Here is a 26,067-nt window from a genome sequence, read left to right on the forward strand (position 1 = left end):
GACTTGGTGTAAAAGATGGAGACTCATGATCAACCAGACTAAAACACAGATAATGACTTGGTGTAAAGATGGAGACTCCTGTTCAACCAGACTAAAACACAGATAATGTCTTGGTGTAAAAGAGACTCATGATCAACCAGACTAAAACACAGATAATGACTTGGTGTAAAGATGGAGACTCCTGTTCAACCAGACTAAAACACAGATAATGACTTGGTGTAAAGATGGAGACTCCTGATCAACCAGACTAAAACACAGATAATGACTTGGTGTTAAAGATGGAGACTCCTGATCAACCAGACTAAAACACAGATAATGACTTGGTGTAAAGATGGAGACTCCTGTTCAACCAGACTAAAACACAGATAATGTCTTGGTGTAAAAGAGACTCATGATCAACCAGACTAAAACACAGATAATGCATTTGAGAAAAACAGTTACTAAGAGAAGTGTTTTTCAGTTTTGTTTTAGTGAAGACCTTCTTGAGTTTACTAGCAATTATAAATATGTGGGTCTTTTAATTGATGAACATATTACCTTTCAAAACAGAACATCTGTCCTGGCCGACTCAGCAAGTAGAGCTCTTGGGGGAATTATAGGAAGAACAAAAACCACTCAAAGATATTGATTATGCTACGTATTCCAAACCGTATCAGACATGCGTGTGTCCAGTTCTGGACTATTCAGCAGGACTATTCAAAAAGGTACATCAAATCAAATCAAATTATTTATAAAGCCCTTCGTACATCAGCTGATATCTCAAAGTGCTGTACAGAAACCCAGCCTAAAACCCCAAACAGCAAGCAATGCAGGTGGAGAAGCACGGTGGCTAGGAAAAACTCCCTAGAAAGGCCAATACCTAGGAAGAAACCTAGAGAGGAACCAGGCTACATGACAACCTGTAACAAGAGTTCCTCTGTGGAGATGGGAGAACCTTCCAGAAGGACAACCATCTCAGCTTCCAGTATTTATGCTGCAGTAGTTTATGTGTCGGGGGGCTGGGGTCAGTTTGTTATATCTGGAGTACTTCTCCTGTCCTATTCGGTGTCCTGTGTGAATCTAAGTGTGCGTTCTCTAATTCTCTCCTTCTCTCTTTCTTTCTCTCTCTCGGAGGACCTGAGCCCTAGGACCATGCCCCAGGACTACCTGACATGATGACTCCTTGCTGTCCCCAGTCCACCTGGCCATGCTGCTGCTCCAGTTTCAACTTCCACCTGACTGTGCTGCTGCTCTAGTTTCAACTGTTCTGCCTTATTATTATTCGACCATGCTGGTCATTTATGAACATTTGAACATCTTGGCCATGTTCTGTTATAATCTCCATCCGGCACAGCCAGAAGAGGACTGGCCACCCCACATAGCCTGGTTCCTCTCTAGGTTTCTTCCTAGGTATTGGCCTTTCTAGGGAGTTTTTCCTAGCCACCGTGCTTCTACACCTGCATTGCTTGCTGTTTGGGGTTTTAGGCTGGGTTTCTGTACAGCACTTTGAGATATCAGCTGATGTACGAAGGGCTATATAAATAAATTTGATTTGATTTGATTTTGATTTGTAACAAGAGTTCCTCTGTGGAGATGGGAGACCCTTCCAGAAGGACAACCTGTAACAAGAGTTCCTCTGTGGAGATGGGAGAACCTTCCAGAAGAACCACCTGTGTCTGTGATGAGATCTATAGTTCCTCTGTGGGGATGGGAGAACCTTCCAGAAGGACATCCATCTCTGCAGCATTTCACCAATCAGGCCTTTATTGTACAGTGGCCAGACATGTGTGTGTCCTGTTCTGGACTATTCAGCAGGAGTGTGAGGTGCTAAGAGGGATATTGTCTCTGTGTATTGAAACAGGTCAGATCAGGGATATTCAGCAGGAGTGTGGACTACTGTACGTTACTTTTTAGGTGTCCACAAGTTTGCACCTATAGTTGTAATAACTGGGGACGTGGGGGACGTGGGCGACGTGGGGGACGTGGGCGACGTGGGGAACGTGGGGGAAGTGGGGGACGTGGGCGACGTGGGGGACGTGGGCGGGGAACCCTGTGAGGTGAGATGGAAGGTATGTATGTATCTGTCCATAGGGGGAGTCGGGGCAACTGAAATGCCTGACCTTTTCCAACAGGCTGACTGTGAACATCTGTATGAAAACCAAATGAAGGGAGACATAGATATGATTAAAAAACAACTGCTGATGCAATATTTAACAATGAAAATCGGGTGGAGGAGATGAACCATAAACCCAATCGGGTGGAGGAGATTAACCATAAACCCAATCGGGTGGAGGAGATGAACCATAAACCCAATCGGGTGGAGGAGATTAACCATAAACCCAATCGGGTGGAGGAGATTAACCATAAACCCAATCGGGTGGAGGAGATTAACCATAAACCCAATCGGGTGGAGGAGATTAACCATAAACCCAATCGGGTGGAGGAGATTAACCATAAACCCAATCGGGTGGAGGAGATTAACCATAAACCCAATCGGGTGGAGGAGATTAACCATAAACCCAATCGGGTGGAGGAGATTAACCATAAACCCAATCGGGTGGAGGAGATTAACCATAAACCCAATCGGGTGGAGGAGATTAACCATAAACCCAATCGGGTGGAGGAGATTAACCATAAACCCAATCGGGTGGAGGAGATTAACCATAAACCCAATCGGGTGGAGGAGATTAACCATAAACCCAATCGGGTGGAGGAGATTAACCATAAACCCAATCGGGTGGAGGAGATTAACCATAAACCCAATCGGGTGGAGGAGATTAACCATAAACCCAATCGGGTGGAGGAGATTAACCATAAACCCAATCGGGTGGAGGAGATTAACCATAACCCAATCGGGTGGAGGAGATTAACCATAAACCCAATCGGGTGGAGGAGATTAACCATAAACCCAATCGGGTGGAGGAGATTAACCATAAACCCAATCGGGTGGAGGAGATTAACCATAAACCCAATCGGGTGGAGGAGATTAACCATAAACCCAATCGGGTGGAGGAGATTAACCATAAACCCAATCGGGTGGAGGAGATTAACCATAAACCCAATCGGGTGGAGGAGATTAACCATAAACCCAAATTGAGAATGTTTTGTTTGAATCAGGGTGAATTGGTGTGTGAGAGATATATTATGTATGACAAAAATTGTTAATGGAAATAGTTGGGTCTCAGTTAACAAGCTGGATAGAATCTATGGTCTCAGTTCAACAGCTGGATAGAATCTATGGTCTCAGTTAACAAGCTGGATAGAATCTATGGTCTCAGTTCAATAGCTGGATAGAATCTATGGTCTCAGTTCAACAGCTGGATAGAATCTATGGTCTCAGTTCAACAGCTGGATAGAATCTATGGTCTCAGTTCAACAGCTGGATAGAATCTATGGTCTCAGTTCAACAGCTGGTTAGAATCTATGGTCTCAGTTCAACAGCTGGATAGATTCTATGGTCTCAGTTCAACAGCTGGATAGAATCTATGGTCTCAGTTCAACAGCTGGATAGATTCTATGGTCTCAGTTCAATAGCTGGATAGAATCTATGGTCTCAGTTCAACAGCTGGATAGAATCTATGGTCTCAGTTCAACAGCTGGATAGAATCTATGGTCTCAGTTCAACAGCTGGATAGAATCTATGGTCTCAGTTCAACAGCTGGATAGAATCTATGGTCTCAGTTCAACAGCTGGATAGAATCTATGGTCTCAGTTCAACAGCTGGTTAGAATCTATGGTCTCAGTTCAACAGCTGGTTAGAATCTATGGTCTCAGTTCAACAGCTGGATAGAATCTATGGTCTCAGTTCAACAGCTGGTTAGAATCTATGGTCTCAGTTCAACAGCTGGTTAGAATCTATGGTCTGTCAGTCCTGACATTCCACAGAGCTATGTGTGCTATGTTTTCATTGGTCTGCCCAGTTGTAATGCAAAGACTTCTGATTGGTCAACCCCAGGTGAGCGTGGGGGGGGGGGGGGTGTAAGTGGCATCTTGTTTCTTTGTTCTATGGTGACAAGCTGAGGTCAGAGGGAATGAACATGTACCTCCCAGCATAACATCTATGATTTGTCCTTTTCAAATGAATCTATTTGTCTCCCCCTGATTTGCTCTGGGGTCTGTGTTATTGAGGAACAACAATAGCTGCTAACAGTGGTCAACTGGAAGAGGAAGGCCTATGAAGAAGTAGTGAACGAAACGCATGTTATCCTCTATTGGCCTTTCTACCATGGGTCAATTAATCCCGTAAGGGATGGGTTGCCAATCGGCAATTTGACACAACAACAACAACAACAACAACAACAACAACAACAAAAAATCATTAAAACAACAAAAAAAAAACATTTAAAAAAACAAACAATTTCATTCATTCCACAAATTCAGAGTTTGAAAATATGTACAGAAGCAAAGGTAAATATTATGATCACATGATTTACTCACCCAGCTACTAATGGGGAGCTATTAGCGTGTGGGACCTGCTTGTAATGTGCAACGTTTATTTAGATCATATTACAATTCTATTTACCAAGTCACACGTCAGACCCAGGAAGAAACCGGACTGTTAGTTGTAGTATTTCTGTGTATAGTTTTAAAGTGATGCTGTAATTCATGAAGCTGCAGATGAGTAAAAGTTTGTGATCAGACAGCTCTGTTCTTTCCTGATGAATAGTGTTGTTTGGGGGGGCGCTAGTCATTAGCTACGCAGCATCTCCATAAGGTTTCCACAGTGGGTTGTAGATTACTGCCTCAAAAACATAGCCATTTCACAGTGCAAGAGAGCCAATACCTCAACACAGGAGTACCCATGTTCATACCGTCATGCTTAGGGTGTTAGAGCTTGGGGCGCTGTATTCAGGGGACACCTCCAAACCATCCTCACTGAAGTCCCGCCGGGGTGAGTGTGAGGGTGAGTGTGAAGGTGAGTGTTCAGGGGAATCTGCTAAGTCGAGGCGGTCCACTCTGTGTCGCTTGATCTCCTGAGGGGTCTTCAGGAACCTGGAGAGAGGAGAAGGGCTGAGTGTGTGTTTGTGTGTGTGTGTTTGTGTGTGTGTGTTTCTGAGTGTGTGTGTGTTTCTGTGTGTGTGTTTGTGTGTGTGTGTGTGTTTCTGTGTGTGTGTGTTTCTGTGTGTGTGTGTGTGTGTGTGTGTTTCTGTGTGTGTGTGTGTGTGTTTCTGTGTGTGTGTGTGTGTGTTTCTGTGTGTGTGTGTGTTTCTGTGTGTGTGTGTGTGTGTGTGTGTGTGTGTGTGTGTGTTTCTGTGTGTGTGTGTGTGTGTGTGTGTGTGTGTGTGTGTTTCTGTGTGTGTGTGTGTGTGTGTTTCTGTGTGTCAGTGTGTGTGTGTGTGTTTCAGTGTGTGTGTGTGTGTGTGTGTGTGTTTCAGTGTGTGTGTGTGTTTCTGTGTGTGTGTTTCTGTGTGTCAGTGTGTGTGTGTGTGTGTGTTCCCCACCTGAAGAGTAGTTTCTGTCCTGGTTCTTTCTTGATGATGTTGAGTTTGTAGTAGTGTCTCAGAGCACGAGACATCTTCTCATACGTCATGTTGGCTCGGTTCTACAGGGAGACACACACTTTCCTCTTCGTCACCGTCATCATCATCATCACCACCATCATCACTACTGTCTTCATCATCACCACCACCATCACCATCACACTACTATCTCCTTACCCAGCCAGAGATCATCTTCCTACTCAGCCAGAGGTCATCTCCCTACTCAGCCAGAGGTCATCTCCCTACTCAGCCAGAGGTCATATCCCTACTCAGCCAGAGGTCATACTCAACCAGAGGTCATCTTCTTACTCAGTCAGAGGTCATCTCCCTACTCAGCCAGAGGTCATCTCCCTACTCAGCCAGAGGTCATCTCCATACTCAACCAGAGGGCATCTCCCTACCCAGCCAAAGGTCATACCCAGCCATAGGTCATCTTCTTACTCAGTCAGAGGTCATCTCCCTACTCAGCCAGAGGTCATCTCCCTACTCAGCCAGAGGTCATCTCCCTATCCAGCTAGAGGTCATACCCAGCCAGAGGTCATACCCAGCCAGAGGTCATCTCCCTACTCAGCCAGAGGTCATCTCCTTACTCAGCCAGAGGTCATCTCCTTACTCAGCCAGAGGTCATCTCCATACTCAGCCAGAGGTCATCTCCCTACTCAGCCAGAGGTCATCTCCCTACTCAGCCAGAGGTCATACTCAACCAGAGGTCATCTCCCTACCCAGCCAGAGGTCATGCCCAGTCAGAGGTCATCTTCTTACTCAGCCAGAGGTCATCTCCCTACTCAGCCAGAGGTCATCTCCCTACTCAGCCAGAGGTCATCTCCCTACTCAGCCAGAGGTCATCTCCCTACTCAGCCAGAGGTCATCTCCTTACTCAGCCAGAGGTCATCTCCCTACCCAGTCAGAGGTCATCTCCCTACCCAGCCAGAGGTCATCTCGCTACCCAGCCAGAGGTCATCTCCCTACCCAGTCAGAAGTCATCTCCCTACCCAGCCAGAGGTCATCTCGCTACCCAGCCAGCGGTTGGGGTCAATTACATTTAAATTTGAGTAAGAAACTGAAATTCCATTTCCAAAAATGCTTCCTGAATTGACTGAATTGAAATGGAATTGACCCGAACCCTGCAAGTGGTCACCTTTACTAAAACTCTGTTCCACCATCCACAGACAGACCCTCAGCGTACCTTGTGGTTCCCCCAGAGTCGAGCTAGTCCGTTGGGGTCGACCACCCTGAACACCAGGCTCTCCTGGTCCTCCCAGCGGATGAAGGGCTGGTAGCGCTGGTCTGACAACAGCTGGTACACATAGTCCCACAGCAACCTGCAGTCTACACAGAGAGAGAGTGAGAGAGAGCTACAGTGGGTCTGTGTGTGTGTGTGTGTGTTACCTGGGATCTTGCCGTTGGCCTCTCTAGGTGGGACTTCTCTCTCAGTCCTCTCCTGATTGGACAGGTTGAGAGGCTCCTCCTCCTGGGTACTAGGGATTGTGGGATGACACTTCGACACATCTGAGAGAGAGAGATTTTTATTGTTTATTGTCTACCTCAGTTGCTTTGGCGATGTAAACATATGTTTCCCATGACAATAAAGCCTGTTGAATTGAATTGAGAGAGCGTGAGATCACAAACATATTCAAATGTATGTTCACCAGCAGTTGATGTGCAGAGTGTTTGGTACTCACCAGTGTGTATGTGTGTTAATAACTGACCAATCTGTGTGTGTTGTGCAGAGTGTGTGTGTGTGTGTGTGTGTGTTAATAACTGACCCATCTGTGTGTGTTGTGCAGAGTGTGTGTACTAGATGGCTGCTGGACCACTGGGCAGAACAGCTACATCTCTATTGGACTAGGAGACTAGCTAGACAGAGAGGAGAGAGGAGGGAGACAGAGAGGAGAGAGGAGGGAGACAGAGAGGAGAGAGGGGGAGAGGGGGGAGACAGAGAGGAGAGAGGAGGGAGACAGAGAGGAGAGAGAGGGAGACAGAGAGGAGAGAGGGGGAGACAGAGAGGAGAGAGGAGGGAGACAGAGAGGAGAGAGGGGGAGACAGAGAGGAGAGAGGGGGGGAGACAGAGAGGAGAGAGGGGGGAGACAGAGAGGAGAGAGGGGAGAGACAGAGAGGAGAGAGGGGAGAGACAGAGAGGAGAGAGGGGGAGACAGAGAGGAGAGAGGGGGAGAGACAGAGAGGAGAGAGGGAGAGAGACAGAGAGGAGAGAGGGGGAGAGACAGAGAGGAGAGAGGGGGAGGACAGAGAGGAGAGAGGGGAGAGACAGAGAAGAGAGAGGGGAGAGACAGAGAGAAGAGAGGGGGAGACAGAGAGGAGAGAGGAGGAGACAGAGAGGAGAGAGGAGGGAGACAGAGAGGAGAGAGAGAGAGGAGAGAGGGGGAGACAGAGAGGAGAGAGGGGGAGAGACAGAGAGGAGAGAGGGGGAGACAGAGAGGAGAGAGGGAGAGACAGAGAAGAGAGAGGGGAGAGACAGAGAGGAGAGAGGGGGAGACAGAGAGGAGAGAGGAGGGAGACAGAGAGGAGAGAGGAGGGAGACAGAGAGGAGAGAGGGGAGAGGGGGGAGACAGAGAGGAGAGAGGAGGGAGACAGAGAGGAGAGAGAGGGAGACAGAGAGGAGAGAGAGGGGACAGAGAGGAGAGAGGGGGAGACAGAGAGGAGAGAGGGGGGAGACAGAGAGGAGAGAGGGGGAGACAGAGAGGAGAGAGGGGGGAGACAGAGAGGAGAGAGGGGAGAGACAGAGAGGAGAGAGGGGGAGACAGAGAGGAGAGAGGGGGAGACAGAGAGGAGAGAGGGGGAGAGACAGAGAGGAGAGAGGGAGAGACAGAGAGGAGAGAGGGGGAGAGACAGAGAGGAGAGAGGGGGAGACAGAGAGGAGAGAGGGGAGAGACAGAGAAGAGAGAGGGGAGAGACAGAGAGGAGAGAGGGGGAGACAGAGAGGAGAGAGGAGGGAGACAGAGAGGAGAGAGGAGGGAGACAGAGAGGAGAGAGGAGGGAGACAGAGAGGAGAGAGGAGGGAGACAGAGAGGAGAGAGAGAGAGGAGAGAGGGGGGGAGAGAGACAGAGAGGAGAGAGAGAGAGGAGAGAGGAGGGAGACAGAGGAGAGAGAGAGAGGGGGGAGAGAGACAGAGAGGAGGGAGACAGAGAGGAGAGAGGGGGGGAGAGAGACAGAGAGGAGAGAGAGAGAGAGAGAGGAGAGAGGAGTGAGTGACAAAGAAAAAGAGAGGAGGGGAGAAGCTAGGAGAGAAAGTGAAAGATAAATCTCTTCTCCACAAAGGAGCAGTTGTCCCTGTTTCTAATCCGTGACTGTTACTGCAAGATAGTTTCAATTACAGTGTATGGTGCCTTGACTTCTGCTAGGGGGGGACAAAACACACACCCTACTGTCCTCACGGAAACCACCTACAGCTGATCTGTGTTGCTGTGTGGCTGTGTGAGTGTGTGGCCGCATAGTGCACCAGGAAGTGTACTTGTCATAAACACTAAGAACAATACAATGATGGGAAAACAGTGTTAGACGAAGTCTCTCTGTGTCTCTCTCTCTCTCTTTGTGTCTGTGTCTCTCTGTGTCTCTTTGTGTCTCTCTCTCTGTCTCTTGTGTCTCTCTCTCTGTCTCTTTGTGTCTCTCTCTCTCTGTGTCTCTCTGTGTCTCTCTCTCTCTGTGTCTCTCTCTCTCTGTGTCTCTCTGTGTCTCTCTGTGTGTCTCTGTGTGTCTCTCTCTCTCTTTGTATCTGTGTCTCTCTCTCTCTTTGTGTCTGTCTCTCTCTCTCTCTTTGTGTCTGTGTCTCTCTCTCTCTTTGTGTCTGTGTCTCTCTCTCTCTCTCTTTGTGTCTGTCTTTCTCTCTCTCTTTGTGTCTGTGTCTCTCTCTCTCTTTGTGTCTGTGTCTCTCTCTCTCTCTGTGTCTCTCTGTGTCTCTCTCTCTCTCTTTGTGTCTGTGTCTCTCTCTCTCTCTTTGTATCTGTGTCTCTCTCTCTCTTTGTGTCCGTCTCTCTCTCTTTGTGTCTGTGTCCTCTCTCTCGCTCGTTGTGTCTGTCTCTCTCTCTCTCTTTGTGTCTGTTTCTCTCTCTCTCTCTGTGGTCTCTCTCTCTCTTTGTGTCTGTGTCTCTCTCTCTCTTTGTGTCTGTGTCTCTCTCTCTCTCTCTCTCTCTCTGTGTCTGTGTCTCTCTGTGTCTCTCTCTCTCTTTGTGTCTGTCTCTCTCTCTCTCTTTGTGTCTGTCTCTCTCTCTCTCTTTGTGTCTGTCTCTCTCTCTCTCTTTGTGTCTGTGTCTCTCTCTCTTTGTGTCTGTCTCTCTCTCTCTCTCTTTGTGTCTGTGTCTCTCTCTCTCTCTCTCTCTCTTTGTGTCTCTCTCTCTCTCTTTGTGTCTGTCTCTCTCTTTGTGTCTGTGCCTCTCTCTCTCTCTTTGTGTCTGTGTCTCTCTCTCTTTGTGTCTGTCTCTCTCTCTCTCTCTTTGTGTCTGTGTCTCTCTCTCTCTCTCTCTCTCTTTGTGTCTCTCTCTCTCTCTTTGTGTCTGTCTCTCTCTCTCTCTTTGTGTCTGTGTCTCTCTCTCTCTCTCTTTGTGTCTGTGTCTCTCTCTCTCTTTGTGTCTCTCTGTGTGTCTCTCTCTCTCTCTTTGTGTCTGTGTCTCTCTCTCTCTCTTTGTATCTGTGTCTTTCTCTCTCTCTCTTTGTGTCTGTGTCTCTCTCTCTCTCTCTTTGTGTCTGTCTCTCTCTCTCTCTTTGTGTCTGTGACTCTCTCTCTCTCTTTGTGTCTGTGTCTCTCTCTCTCTCTGTGTCTCTCTGTGTCTCTCTCTCTCTCTTTGTGTCTGTTGTCTCTCTCTCTCTCTGTGTCTGTCTCTCTCTCTCTTTGTGTCTGTGTCTCTCTCTCTCTCTCTCTCTTTGTGTCTGTCTCTCTCTCTCTCTTTGTGTCTGTGTCTCTCTCTCTCTCTTTGTATCTGTGTCTCTCTCTCTCTTTGTGTCTGTCTCTCTCTCTCTTTGTGTCTGTGTCTCTCTCTCTCTCTCTTTGTGTCTGTCTCTCTCTCTCTCTTTGTGTCTGTGTCTCTCTCTCTCTCTTTGTATCTGTGTGTCTCTCTCTCTCTTTGTGTCTGTGTCTCTCTCCCTCTCTCTCTCTCTGTGTCTGTGTCTCTCTGTGTCTCTCTCTCTCTTTGTGTCTGTCTCTCTCTCTCTCTTTGTGTCTGTGTCTCTCTCTCTTTTGTCTGTCTCTCTCTCTCTTTGTGTCTGTCTCTCTCTCTTTGTGTCTGTGCCTCTCTCTCTCTCTCTTTGTGTCTGTGTCTCTCTCTCTTTGTGTCTGTCTCTCTCTCTCTCTCTTTGTGTCTGTGTCTCTCTCTCTCTCTCTCTTTGTGTCTCTCTCTCTCTTTGTGTCTGTGTCTCTCTCTCTCTCTTTGTGTCTGTGTCTCTCTCTCTCTTTGTGTCTGTCTCTCTCTCTCTCTTTGTGTCTGTGGTGTCTCTCTCTCTCTGTGTCTGTGTCTCTCTGTGTCTCTCTCTCTCTTTGTGTCTGTCTCTCTCTCTCTCTCTTTGTGTCTGTGTGTCTCTCTCTCTCTGTGTCTGTGTCTCTCTGTGTCTCTCTCTCTCTTTGTGTCTGTGTCTCTCTCTCTCTTTGTGTCTGTGTCTCTCTCGCTCTCTTTGTGTCTGTGTGTCTCTCTCTCTCTTTGTGTCTGTGTCTCTCTCTCTTTGTGTCTGTCTCTCTCTCTCTCTCTCTTTGTGTCTGTGTCTCTCTCGCTCTCTTTGTGTCTGTGTCTCTCTCTCTCTCTTTGTGTCTGTGTCTCTCTCTCTCTCTTTGTGTCTGTGTCTCTCTCTCTCTCTTTGTGTCTGTGTCTCTCTCTCTTCATGTCTGTGTGTCTCTCTCTCTCTCTTTTTGTCTGTGTCTCTCTCTCTCTCTCTCTTTGTGTCTGTGTCTCTCTCTCTCCCTCTCTCTTTGTGTCTGTGTCTCTCTCTCTCTTTGTGTCTGTGTCTTTCTCTCTTAGTGTCTGTGTGTCTCTCTCTCTCTCTTGTGTCTGTGTCTCTCTTTCTCTTTGTGTCTGTGTCTCTCTCTCTCTTTGTGTCTGTGTCTCTCTCTCTCTTTGTGTCTGTGTCTCTCTCTCTTAGTGTCTGTGTGTCTCTCTCTCTTTGTGTCTGTGTCTCTCTCTCTCTCTTTGTGTCTGTGTCTCTCTCTCTCTCTTTGTGTCTGTGTCTCTCTGTCTCTCTCTCTCTCTCTCTCTTTGTGTCTGTGTCTCTCTCTCTCTCTCTTTGTGTCTGTGTCTCTTTCTGTCTCTCTCTCTCCCTCTTTGTGTCTCTGTCTCTCTCTGTGTCTCTGTCTCTCTCTGTGTCTCTGTCTCTCTGTCTCTCTCTCTGTCTCTCTCTCTGTGTCTCTCTCTCTGTCTCTCTCTCTGTCTCTGTGTCTCTCTCTCTGTGTCTCTGTGTCTCTGTCTCTGTGTCTCTGTCTCTGTGTCTCTGTCTCTGTGTCTCTCTCTCTCTCTGTGTCTCTCTCTGTCTCTGTGTCTATGTCTCTGTCTCTGTGTCTCTCTCTGTCTCTCTCTCTCTCTCTCTCTCTCTCTCTGTCTCTGTCTCTGTGTCTCTGTGTCTCTCTCTCTGTCTCTGTCTCTCTCTCTGTCTCTCTCTCTCTCTGTGTCTCTCTCTCTGTCTCTGTGTCTCTGTGTCTCTGTCTCAACCTCCTGGTGGAGTGGATCCTGAAAGCTGTACATCGTCTCAGGTCTCTAAACCTATTGCGCCCACATGGGACTTGGCACTGGTTTTGGAGGCACAGTGTTTGACCCCCATTTGAGCCTCTGAAGTCAATGGATCTGAAGATCCTGTCCTACAAAACCTCCCAGCTCATGGCTTTGGCTAAACACGTTAGTCAGTTCTCCCGGGGCGACTCTAACGTGACGTTCGCCCTGAAAGTCATGACTTTGTCCTACAGGTCTGTTTCCTTTTCACCACCTCCTTACGCTTCTGAAGAGCAGCAGAGGTTACAGACCCGGTGTCCGCTGGGTGTCGGCTGGGTGTCCACTGGGAGCTCTACACACGTACAACCAGGATTACTGCTTTTGTGAGCAGCTTTCTGTCTGTTTTGCTAATCCAGCTCAAGGCAGGATGCTCTCTAAACAGCATCTCTCTAAACAGCATCTCTCTAAACAGCATCTCTCTAAACAGCGTCTCTAAACAGCATCTCTCTAAACAGCGTCTCTCTAAACAGCATCTCTAACAGCATCTCTAAACAATATCTCTCTAAACAGCATCTCTCTAAACAGCATCTCTCTAAACAGCATCTCTCTAAACATAATCTCTAAACAGCATCTCCAAACAGAATCTCTCCAAACAGAATCTCTAAACAGCATCTCTCCCTGGCATACAGCAGCAAGGATCAGGGGTTACCTAGCGGTCTACGTACCCACTACACCAGGGTTACCTAGCGGTCTACGTACCCACTACACCAGGGTTACCTAGCGGTCTACGTACCACTACACCAGGGTTACCTAGCGGTCTACGTACCCACTACATCAGGGTTACCTAGCGGTCTACGTACCCACTACACCAGGGTTACCTAGCGGTCTACGTACCCACTACACCAGGGTTACCTAGCGGTCTACGTACCCACTACACCAGGGTTACCTAGCGGTTCTACGTACCCACTACACCAGGTTACCTAGCGGTCTACGTACCCACTACACCAGGGTTACCTAGCGGTCTACGTACCCACTACACCAGGGTTACCTAGCGGTCTACGTACCCACTACACCAGGGTTACCTAGCGGTCTACGTACCCACTACACCAGGGTTACCTAGCGGTCTACGTACCCACTACACCAGGGTTACCCTAGCGGTCTACGTACCCACTACACCAGGGTTACCTAGCGGTCTACGTACCCACTACACCAGGGTTACCTAGCGGTCTACGTACCCACTACACCAGGGTTACCTAGCGGTCTACGTACCCACTACACCAGGGTTTACCTAGCGGTCTACGTACCCACTACACCAGGGTTACCTAGCGGTCTACGTACCCACTACACCAGGGTTACCTAGCGGTCTACGTACCCACTACACCAGGGTTACCTAGCGGTCTACGTACCCACTACACCAGGGTTACCTAGCGGTCTACGTACCCACTACACCAGGGTTACTAGCGGTCTACGTACCCACTACACCAGGGTTACCTAGCGGTCTACGTACCCACTACACCAGGGTTACCTAGCGGTCTACGTACCCACTACACCAGGGTTACCTAGCGGTCTACGTACCCACTACACCAGGGTTACCTAGCGGTCTACGTACCCACTACACCAGGGTTACCTAGCGGTCTACGTACCCACTACACCAGGGTTACCTAGCGGTCTACGTACCCACTACACCAGGGTTACCTAGCGGTCTACGTACCCACTACACCAGGGTTACCTAGCGGTCTACGTACCCACTACACCAGGGTTACCTAGCGGTCTACGTACCCACTACACCAGGGTTACCTAGCGGTCTACGTACCCACTACACCAGGGTTACCTAGCGGTCTACGTACCCACTACACCAGGGTTACCTAGCGGTCTACGTACCCACTACACCAGGGTTACCTAGCGGTCTACGTACCCACTACACCAGGGTTACCTAGCGGTCTACGTACCCACTACACCAGGGTTACCTAGCGGTCTACGTACCCACTACACCAGGGTTACCTAGCGGTCTACGTACCCACTACACCAGGGTTACCTAGCGGTCTACGTACCCACTACACCAGGGTTACCTAGCGGTCTACGTACCCACTACACCAGGGTTACCTAGCGGTCTACGTACCACTACACCAGGGTTACCTAGCGGTCTACGTACCCACTACACCAGGGTTACCTAGCGGTCTACGTACCCACTACACCAGGGTTACCTAGCGGTCTACATACCCACTACACCAGGGTTACCTAGCAGTGTACGTACCCACTACACCAGGGTTACCTAGCAGTGTACGTACCCACTACACCCCAGGGTTACCTAGCGGTCTACGTACCCACTACATCAGGGTTACCTAGCGGTCTACGTACCCACTACACCAGGGTTACCTAGCGGTGTACGTACCCACTACACCCCAGGGTTACCTAGCGGTCTACGTACCCACTACATCAGGGTTACCTAGCGGTCTACGTACCCACTACACCAGGGTTACCTAGCGGTCTACGTACCCACTACACCAGGGTTACCTAGCGGTCTACGTACCCACTACACCCACTACACCAGGGGGTCTACTACATCTGGTGGGGTCAGGTCTGGGGGGGTCTACTACATCTGGTGGGGTCAGGTCTGGGGGGGTCTACTACATCTGGTGGGGTCAGGTCTGGGGGGTCTACTACATCTGGTGGGGTCAGGTCTGGGGGGGGTCTACTACATCTGGTGGGGTCAGGTCTGGGGGGGTCAGGTCTGGGGGGGTCAGGTCTGGGGGGGATCAGGTCTGGGAGGGTCTACTACATCTGGTGGGGTCAGGTCTGGGGGGTCTACTACATCTGGTGGGGTCAGGTCTGGGGGGGTCTACTACATCTGGTGGGGTCAGGTCTGGCGGGGTCTACTACATCTGGTGGGGTCAGGTCTGGGGGGGTCAGGTCTGGGGGGGGTCTACTACATCTGGTGGGGTCAGGTCTGGGGGGGGGGTTCTACTACATCTGGTGGGGTCAGGTCTGGGGGGGGTCAGGTCTGGGGGGGTCTACTACATCTGGTGGGGTCAGGTGTGTGGGGGGGGGTCTACTACATCTGGTGGGGTCAGGTCTGGGGGGGTCAGGTCTGGGGGGGGTCTACTACATCTGGTGGGGTCAGGTCTGGGGGGGGTCAGGTCTGGGGGGGTCAAGTCTGGGGGGGGTCAAGTCTGGGGGGGTCTACTACATTTGGTGGGGTCAGGTCTGGGGGGGTCAGGTCTGGGGGTGGTCTACTACATCTGGTGGGGTCAGGTCTGGGGGGGTCAGGTCTGGGGGGGGTCTACTACATTTGGTGGGGTCAGGTCTGGGGGGTCTACTATTGTTTCATTTAGTATCTGTTGTGTCGGCTTGGGGGGTGATAATATTTCCTCCTAGTATGTTGTACCGAAGTTGACTGACTGAAAAGGAGCATAAAGTTCTGAGTATAACTACTGTTCCCTGAAGGAGGGGAATGAGGCACACCGCCGTCCCTTTGCTCGGGGAAGTGCGGTATTAAATTTAAAAATTAATTTGAAGCCTCATGCTTATCACCTGTGGAAGGCGGGGCTTCCAGCGAGGCCCGGATTTTATTGGCCTTTTCAGGCGTGACTGTAGATCCTTCAGTCGAAGTGGCGAGAGTGTGACTACCCATAGTGTGTTGTACCTCGTTTCCCTCCTTCAGGGAACAGTAGTTATAGTCATAACGCTTCGTTTTAAGGGATACAGTCTTCTTCTCCCTGAAAAGCAGATGTGGGGATTCCACTCAGTTAGAACAGAACCTCATACACTCACGTGTTGATCCATTGGCTCCTAGGGGTTGGGGACCCTGGCTTCCATTGGTTTGGGGTGGCTGGGTGTATTTAGTAGAGGGGAGTTTGGTGAGACTGAGAGGGGGCTTGGTGAGGGTCAGGATGGGTGGAGTTGTGTGGCATTGGGAGACCTCCCTTCTTTGCTGCTTCACACACTGTAGGAGCTCGTACAGTACATCACCTGGAAACAGAGAGAGGAGCCTGTAGAGTACATCACCTGGAAACAGAGAGAGAGGAGCTCGTACAGTACATCACCTGGAAACAGAGAGAGGAGCCTGTAGAGTACATCACCTGGAAACAGAGAGAGGAGCCTGTAGAGTACATCACCTGGAAACAGAGAGAGAGGAGCCTGTAGAGTACATCACCTGGAAACAGAGAGAGAGGAGCCTGTAGAGTACATCACCTGGAAACAGAGAGAGAGGAGCCTGTAGAGTACATCACCTGGAAACAGAGAGAGGAGCCTGTAGAGTACATCACCTGGAAACAGAGAGAGGAGCCTGTAGAGTACATCACCTGGAAACAGAGAGAGGAGCCTGTAGAGTACATCACCTGGAAACAGAGAGAGAGGAGCTCATACAGGACATCACCTGGAAACAGAGAGAGGAGCCTGTAGAGTACATCACCTGGAAACAGAGAGGAGCCTGTAGAGTACATCACCTGGAAACAGAGAGAGAGGAGCCTGTAGAGTACATCACCTGGAAACAGAGAGAGAGGAGCCTGTAGAGTACATCACCTGGAAACAGAGAGAGGAGCCTGTACAGTACATCACCTGGAAACAGAGAGAGGAGCCTGTAGAGTACATCACCTGGAAACAGAGAGAGAGGAGCTCATACAGGACATCACCTGGAAACAGAGAGAGGAGCTCATACAGTACATCACCTGGAAACAGAGAGAGGAGCCTGTAGAGTACATCACCTGGAAACAGAGAGAGGAGCCTGTAGAGTACATCACCTGGAAACAGAGAGAGAGGAGCTCATACAGTACATCACCTGGAAACAGAGAGAGGAGCTCATACAGGAGAGGAGCCCCCCCCCCCAGTGGCGTACCTGAGTCAGGACAGCGGCGTCTGAAGTCTTCCTTGGTGAGGAGGCAGAGAGCTCTGCCGTTCATCTCAAACCGTCCTCTCTCAGTTCTGAGGAGAGAATATTCCCTCTGAGCCCAGTGCAGCCAGTGGACCACGTCCTCCTTGTCCCACAGAGACGGGTTTATACCTAAACACACACACACACCTTAGATGGGTTTATACCTAAACACACACACACACCTTAGATGGGTTTATACCTAAACACACACACACCTTAGATGGGTTTATACCTAAACACACACACACACCTTAGATGGGTTTATACCTAAACACACACACACACACACCTTAGATGGGTTTATACCTAAACACACACACACACCTTAGATGGGTTTATACCTAAACACACACACACCTTAGATGGGTTTATACCTAAACACACACACACACCTTAGACGGGTTTATACCTAAACACACACACACCTTAGATGGGTTTATACCTAAACACACACACACACCTTAGATGGGTTTATACCTAAACACACACACACACACCTTAGATGGGTTTATACCTAAACACACACACACACCTTAGATGGGTTTATACCTACACACACACCTTAGATGGGTTTATACCTACACACACACCTTAGACGGGTTTATACCTAAACACACACACACACACCTTAGATGGGTTTATACCTACACACACACACACCTTAGATGGGTTTATACCTACACACACACACACCTTAGATGGGTTTATACCTACACACACACACACCTTAGATGGGTTTATACCTACACACACACACACACACACACACACACACACACACACACACACACACCTTAGATGGGTTTATACCTACACACACACACACCTTAGATGGGTTTATACCTACACACACACACACACACACACACACACACACACACACACACACACACACACACACCTTAGATGGGTTTATACCTAAAAACACACACTTTAGATGGGTTTATACCTACACACACACCTTAGATGGGTTTATACCTACACACACACACCTTAGATGGGTTTATACCTACACACACACACCTTAGATGGGTTTATACCTACACACACACACCTTAGATGGGTTTATACCTACACACACACCTTAGACGGGTTTATACCTAAACACACACACACACCTTAGACGGGTTTATACCTAAACACACACACACACCTTAGATGGGTTTATACCTACACACACACACCTTAGATGGGTTTATACCTACACACACACATACACACACACACACCTTAGATGGGTTTATACCTACACACACACCTTAGATGGGTTTATACCTAAACACACACACACCTTAGATGGGTTTATACCTACACACACACACACACACACACACACACACACCTTAGATGGGTTTATACCTAAACACACATACACACCTTAGATGGGTTTATACCTACACACACACACCTTAGATGGGTTTATACCTAAACACACACACCTTAGATGGGTTTATACCTAAACACACACACCTTAGATGGGTTTATACCTAAACACACACACACACACACCTTAGATGGGTTTATACCTAAACACACACACACACACACCTTAGGTGGGTTTATACCTACACACACACACACACACACCTTAGGTGGGTTATACCTACACACACACACACACACACCTTAGATGGGTTTATACCTAAACACACACACACACACACCTTAGATGGGTTTATACCTAAACACACACACACACCTTAGATGGGTTTATACCTAAACACACACACACCTTAGATGGGTTTATACCTACACACACACACACACACACACACACACCTTAGATGGGTTTATACCTAAACACATACACCTTAGATGGGTTTATAACTAAACACACACACACACACACACCTTAGATGGGTTTATACCTAAACACGCACACACACACACCTTAGACAGGTTTATACCTAAACACACACACACACACACCTTAGATGGGTTTATACCTAAACACACACACACGCACACACACCTTAGATGGGTTTATACCTACACACACACACCTTAGATGGGTTTATACCTAAACACACACACACCTTAGATGGGTTTATACCTAAACACACACACACACACATACACACCTTAGATGGGTTTATACCTACACACACACACACACACACACACACACCTTAGATGGGTTTATACCTACACACACACACCTTAGATGGGTTTATACCTAAACACACACACCTTAGATGGGTTTATACCTACACACACACACCTTAGATGGGTTTATACCTAAACACACACACCTTAGATGGGTTTATACCTACACACACACCTTAGATGGGTTTATACCTACACACACACACACCTTAGATGGGTTTATACCTACACACACACCTTAGATGGGTTTATACCTAAACACACACACACCTTAGATGGGTTTATACCTAAACACACACACACACACACACATACACACCTTAGATGGGTTTATACCTACACACACACACCTTAGATGGGTTTATACCTAAACACACACACACACCTTAGATGGGTTTATACCTACACACACACACACACACCTTAGATGGGTTTATACCTAAACACACACACCTTAGACGGGTTTATACCTAAACACACACATACACACACCTTAGATGGGTTTATACCTAAACACACACACACACACACCTTAGATGGGTTTATACCTAAACACACACACACACACACACATACACACCTTAGACGGGTTTATACCTAAACACACACACACCTTAGATGGGTTTATACCTAAAAACACACACACCTTAGATGGGTTTATACCTACACACACACACCTTAGATGGGTTTATACCTAAACACACACACACACACCTTAGACGGGTTTATACCTAAACACACACACACCTTAGATGGGTTTATACCTAAACACACACACACACCTTAGATGGGTTTATACCTAAACACACACACACACACACACCTTAGATGGGTTTATACCTAAACACACACACACACCTTAGATGGGTTTATACCTACACACACACCTTAGATGGGTTTATACCTACACACACACCTTAGACGGGTTTATACCTAAACACACACACACACCTTAGATGGGTTTATACCTACACACACACCTTAGATGGGTTTATACCTACACACACACACCTTAGATGGGTTTATACCTACACACACACCTTAGATGGGTTTATACCTACACACACACACACCTTAGATGGGTTTATACCTACACACACACACACCTTAGATGGGTTTATACCTACACACACACACCTTAGATGGGTTTATACCTACACACACACACACACACCTTAGATGGGTTTATACCTACACACACACACACGTTAGATGGGTTTATACCTACACACACACCTTAGATGGGTTTATACCTACACACACACACCTTAGATGGGTTTATACCTAAACACACACACACACCTTAGATGGGTTTATACCTACACACACACACCTTAGATGGGTTTATACCCACACACACACACACACACACACACACACACACACACACACACACCTTAGATGGGTTTATACCTACACACACACCTTAGATGGGTTTATACCTAAACACACACACCTTAGATGGGTTTATACCTACACAAACACCTTAGATGGGTTTATACCTACACACACACCTTAGATGGGTTTATACCTAAACACACACACACCTTAGATGGGTTTATACCTAAACACACACACACACACACATACACACCTTAGATGGGTTTATACCTACACACACACACCTTAGATGGGTTTATACCTACACACACACACACACACACACACACCTTAGATGGGTTTATACCTAAACACACACACCTTAGACGGGTTTATACCTAAACACACACACACACACACCTTAGACGGGTTTATACCTAAACACACACACCTTAGATGGGTTTATCCCTAAACACACACACACACACACACACATACACACCTTAGATGGGTTTATACCTACACACACACACACACACACACACCTTAGACGGGTTTATACCTAAACACACACACACCTTAGATGGGTTTATACCTAAACACACACACACCTTAGATGGGTTTATACCTAAACACACACACACCTTAGATGGGTTTATACCTACACACACACACACCTTAGATGGGTTTATACCTAAACACATCCTGGTCAGTCTCTGGATGAGAGACCAGATGTTGCTGGAAGTGATGTTGGAAGGCCAGTAGGAGGCACTCTTTCCTCTGGTCTAAAACAAATATCCCAATGCCCCAGGGCAGTGATTGGGGACATTGCCCGGTGTAGGGTGTCATCTTCGGATGGGACGTTAAACGGTTGTCCTGACTCTCTGTGGTCACTAAAGATCCCATGGCCCTTATCGTAAGAGTAGGGGTGTTAACCCCGGTGTCCTGGCTAAATTCCCAATCTGGCCCTGATACCAACACGGTCACCTAATCATCCCCAGCTACCAATTGTCTCATTCATCCCCCTCCTCTCCCCTGTAACTATTCACCAGGTCATTGCTGTAAATGAGATTGTGTTCTCAGTCAATTTACCTGGTAAACAATACCCACAGACACACAAACTTACCAGGGGTGGCAGGTAGGTTAGGGTGTTGGACCAGTAACTGAAAGATTGCTGGATCCAAATCCCAGAGCTGACAAAGTAAAAATCTGTCGTTCTGCCCCTGAACAAGGCAGTTAACCCACTGTTCCCCTGAACAAGGCAGTAATAACCCACTGTTCCCCTGAACCAGGCAGTAATAACCCACTGTTCCCCTGAACCAGGCAGTAATAACCCACTGTTCCCCTGAACAAGGCAGTAATAACCCACTGTTCCCCTGAACAAGGCAGTAATAACCCACTGTTCCCCTGAACAAGGCAGTAATAACCCACTGTTCACCTGAACCAGGCAGTAATAACCCACTCTTCCCCTGAACAAGGCAGTTAACCCACTGTTCCCCTGAACAAGGCAGTAATAACCCACTGTTCCCCTGAACAAGGCAGTTAACCCACTGTTCCCCTGAACAAGGCAGTTAACCCACTGTTCCCCTGAACAAGGCAGTAATAACCCACTGTTCCCCTGAACAAGGCAGTAAACCCACTGTTACCCTGAACAAGGCAGTAATAACCCACTGTTCCCCTGAACCAGGCAGTAATAACCCACTGTTCCCCTGAACAAGGCAGAAATAACCCACTGTTCCCCTGAACAAGGCAGAAATAACCCACTGTTCCCCTGAACAAGGCAGTAATAACCCACTGTTCCCCTGAACAAGGCAGTAATAACCCACTGTTCCCCTGAACAAGGCAGTAATAACCCACTGTTCCCCCGAACAAGGCAGTAATAACCCACTGTTCCCCTGAACAAGGCAGTAATAACCCACTGTTCCCCTGAACAAGGCAGTAATAACCCACTGTTCCCCTGAACAAGGCAGTAATAACCCACTGTTCCCCTGAACAAGGCAGTAATAACCCACTGTTCCCCTGAACAAGGCAGTAATAACCCACTGTTCCCCTGAACAAGGCAGTAATAACCCACTGTTCCCCTGAACAAGGCAGTTAACCCACTGTTACCCTGAACAAGGCAGTTAACCCACTGTTCCCCTGAACAAGGCAGTAATAACCCACTGTTCCCCTGAACAAGGCAGTTAACCCACTGTTCCCCTGAACAAGGCAGTAATAACCCACTGTTCCCCTGAACAAGGCAGTAATACCCCACTGTTCCCCTGAACCAGGCAGTAATAACCCACTGTTCCCCTGAACCAGGCAGTAATAACCCACTGTTCCCCTGAACCAGGCAGTAATAACCCACTGTTCCCCGGTAGGCCGTCATTGTAAATAAGAATTTGTTTTTAACTGACTTGTTATATAAAGGTAAAATAAAATAGCCTCCTTATCCCACAGAGATGGGTTTATACCCCCACACATCCAGTGGGGTGAAAAAGTATTTAGTCAGCCACCAATTGTGCAAGTTCTCCCACTTAAAAAGATGAGAGAGGCCTGTAATTTTCATCATAGGTACACTTCAACAATGACAGACAAAATGAGAAAAAAAATCCAGAAAATCACATTGTAGGATTTTTAATGAATTTATTAGCAAATTATGGTGGAAAATAAGTATTTGGTCACCTACAAACAAGCAAGATTTTTAGCTCTCACAGACCTGTAACTTCTTCTTTAAGAGGCTTCTCTGTCCTCCACTCGTTACCTGTATTAATGGCACCTGTTTGAACTTGTTATCAGTATAAAAGACACCTGTCCACAACCTCAAACAGTCACACTCCAAACTCCACTATGGCCAAGACCAAAGAGCTGTCAAAGGACACCAGAAACAAAATAGTAGACCTGCACCAGGCTGGGAAGACTGAATCTGTAATAGGTAAGCAGCTTGGTTTGAAGAAATCAACTGTGGGAGCAATTATTAGGAAATGGAAGACATACAAGACCACTGATAATCTCCCTCGATCTGGGGCTCCACGCAAGATCTCACCCCGTGGGGTCAAAATTATCACAAGAACGGTGAGCAAAAATCCCAGAACCACACGGGGGGACCTAGTGAATGACCTGCAGAGAGCTGGGACCAAAGTAACAAAGCCTACCATCAGTAACACACTACGCCGCCAGGGACTCAAATCCTGCAGTGCCAGAGGTGCCCCCCTGCTTAAGCCAGTACATGTCCAGGCCCGTCTGAAGTTTGCTAGAGAACATTTGAATGATCCAGAAGAAGATTGGGAGAATGTCATATGGTCAGATGAAACCAAAATATAACTTTTTGGTAAAAACTCAACTCGTCGTGTTTGGAGGACAAAGAAAGCTGAGTTGCATCCAAAGAACACCATACCTACTGTGAAGCATGACATAAGTATTTTATCACCTACCAACCAGTAACAATTCCGGCTCTCACAGACCTGTTAGTTTTTCTTTAAGAAGCCCTCCTGTTCTCCACTCATTACCTGTATTAACTGCACCTGTTTGAACTCGTTATCTGTATAAAAGACACTTGTCCACACCCTCAATCAAACAGACTCCAACCTCTCCACAATGGCCAAGACCAGAGAGCTGTGTAAGGACATCAGGGATAAAATTGTAGACCTGCACAAGCCTGGGATGGGCTACAGGACAATAGGCAAGTAGCTTGGTGAGAAGGCAACAACTGTTGGCGCAATTATTCGAAAATGGAAGAAGTTCAAGATGACGGTCAATCACCCTCGGTCTGGGGTTCCATGCAAGATCTCACCTCGTGGGGCATCAATGATCATGAGGAAGGTGAGGGATCAGCCCAGAACTACACGGCACGACCTGGTCAATGACCTGAAGAGAGCTGGGACCACAGTCTCAAAGAAAACAATTAGTAACACACTATACCATCATGGATTAAAATCCTGCAGTGCACGCAAGGTCCCTCTGCTCAAGCCAGCGAATGTCCAGGCCCGTCTGAAGTTTGCCAATGACCATCTGGATGATCCAGAGGAGGAATGGGAGAAGGACATGTGGTCTGATGAGACAAAAATAGAGCTTTTTGGTCTAAACTCCACTCGCCGTGTTTGGAGGAAGAAGAAGGATGAGTACAACCCCAAGAACACCATCCCAACTGAAGCATGGAGGTGGAAACATCATTCTTTGGGGATGCTTTTCTGCAAAGAGGACTGGACGACTGCACTGTATTGAGGGGAGGATGGATGGGGCCATGTATTGCGAGATCTTGTCCAACAACCTCCTTCCCTTAGTAAGAGCATTGAAGATGGGTCGTGGCTGGGTCTTCCAGCATGACAACGAGCCGAAACACACAGCCAAGGCAACTAAGGAGTGGCTCCGTAAGAAGCATCTCAAGGTCCTGGAGTGGTCTAGCCAGTCTCCAGACCTGAACCCAATAGAAAATCTTTGGAGGGAGCTGAAAGTCCGTATTGCCCAGCGACAGCCCCAAAACCTGAAGGATCTGGAGAAGGTCTGTATGGGGAAGTGGGCCAAAATCCCTGCTGAAGAGTGTGCAAACCTGGTCAAGAACTACAGAAAACATATGATCTCTGTAATTGCAAACAAAGGTTTCTGTACCAAATATTAAGTTCTGCTTTTCTGATGTATCAAATACTTGTGTCATGCAATAAAATGCAAATTAATAACTTAAAAATCATACAATGTGATTTTCTGGATTTTTGTTTTTGATTCCGTCTCTCACAGTTGAAGTGTACCTATGATAAAAATCACAGACCTAGGAACAGAAGTAGGAAAACCTGCAAAATCGGCAGTGTATCAAATACTTGTTCTCCCCACTATACATACATACATACATACATACATACATACATACATACATACATACATACATACACAGAGCTGTTAGCCAACAAGTGTGTGTGTGTTTGACTCACGTAGTCTTCCAGGTAGCTGCCACAGGTCGTCCTGTGAAGGGGGGATGACTGGAGGGAGGAGGGTAGAGCAGGGAGGAAGGAGCGATGAAGGGAACAGCACTCCTCTGCCAGGGGCTAGGGGAACATGACTGGGTTCTCCATGGTCCTGCCACACACACACACGCAGACACAGACACACACACATACACCTTTTTATATTATAATTTGAAGTTATATTTTTTCAAATACAACACAGTCAAGCCCACAACTTATCTGTCTCCTTTATCAGTGAATTGATTTTTATCTAGCGAGCATGAAACCAAACATGCAGAAGTGAATGCAAAAGTGAAAGTCTCTCTTTCTTAAACTGATAAAACATTCGCTGGGAGTAAAAACAACTGACAAACTGTGTAAAACCAACATAATCCATCTCTCCATATATTCATATTAATCAGAAACATTACTTGTAGGACCTGAACGAGTTTCCTATTCGTGTCATCAGGGCTTCAGTTTACCTTGATCAGATCAGGCGGGGAGCTGCCTCCGTCTTCCATCGTCCTCTACCTGTCTATCCGGAAGTAGACTCGTAGAATAATTCTCTATATATTCCTCAACTCAGGTGATCAACAATCCGACCGGTAATACGATTAATTCTCTCTATAAGACTTCTGTCGATTAAGGGTCCGAATAAATTATTATGGAATCCAAACGTAGGAGCTGGGCATGATTTTCACATGCAACCCGACAACTATGATGACATATGATCCTTGTTTCCGGGTATCGAAAT

General features: G+C 47.5%; 1 protein-coding gene across 2 annotated transcripts; it reads right to left on the minus strand.

The window, feature by feature from the left end:
* Positions 1-2,829: 2,829 nt before the first annotated feature.
* etv7 (ETS variant transcription factor 7) lies at positions 2,830-26,067 on the minus strand. 2 transcript variants are annotated; one of them, XM_031794900.1, is made up of 8 exons: positions 25,796-26,063; positions 25,302-25,446; positions 16,936-17,100; positions 15,873-16,070; positions 6,849-6,968; positions 6,646-6,788; positions 5,421-5,521; positions 2,830-4,971 (listed from the first exon to the last, which is right to left on the minus strand). In XM_031794900.1, the coding sequence occupies exons 1-8, from the start codon at positions 25,832-25,834 to the stop codon at positions 4,785-4,787; spliced, it is 1,098 nt and encodes a 365-aa protein (XP_031650760.1). In that variant the 5' UTR covers positions 25,835-26,063; the 3' UTR covers positions 2,830-4,784. The 2 variants fall into 2 exon arrangements, with proteins under 2 accessions (XP_031650760.1, XP_031650759.1); XM_031794899.1 differs by having other exon boundaries at positions 6,646-6,968; positions 25,796-26,067.

The sequence above is a fragment of the Oncorhynchus kisutch genome, linkage group LG17 (assembly GCF_002021735.2).
Source record: "Oncorhynchus kisutch isolate 150728-3 linkage group LG17, Okis_V2, whole genome shotgun sequence".
Taxonomy (NCBI): Eukaryota; Metazoa; Chordata; class Actinopteri; order Salmoniformes; family Salmonidae; genus Oncorhynchus; species Oncorhynchus kisutch.

Excerpts from the sequence above, each read along its gene's own strand:
- etv7 (XM_031794899.1), bottom strand. The coding sequence starts at position 25,834 with ATGGAAGACGGAGGCAGCTCCCCGCCTGATCTGATCAAG. Across the intron at positions 25,447-25,795 it reads CCCCGCCTGATCTGATCAAG|GACCATGGAGAACCCAGTCA; the intron begins GTAAACTGAAGC and ends TGTGTGTGGCAG. Across the intron at positions 17,101-25,301 it reads GCAGCTACCTGGAAGACTAC|GTATAAACCCGTCTCTGTGG; the intron begins GTGAGTCAAACA and ends GTGTGTGTTTAG.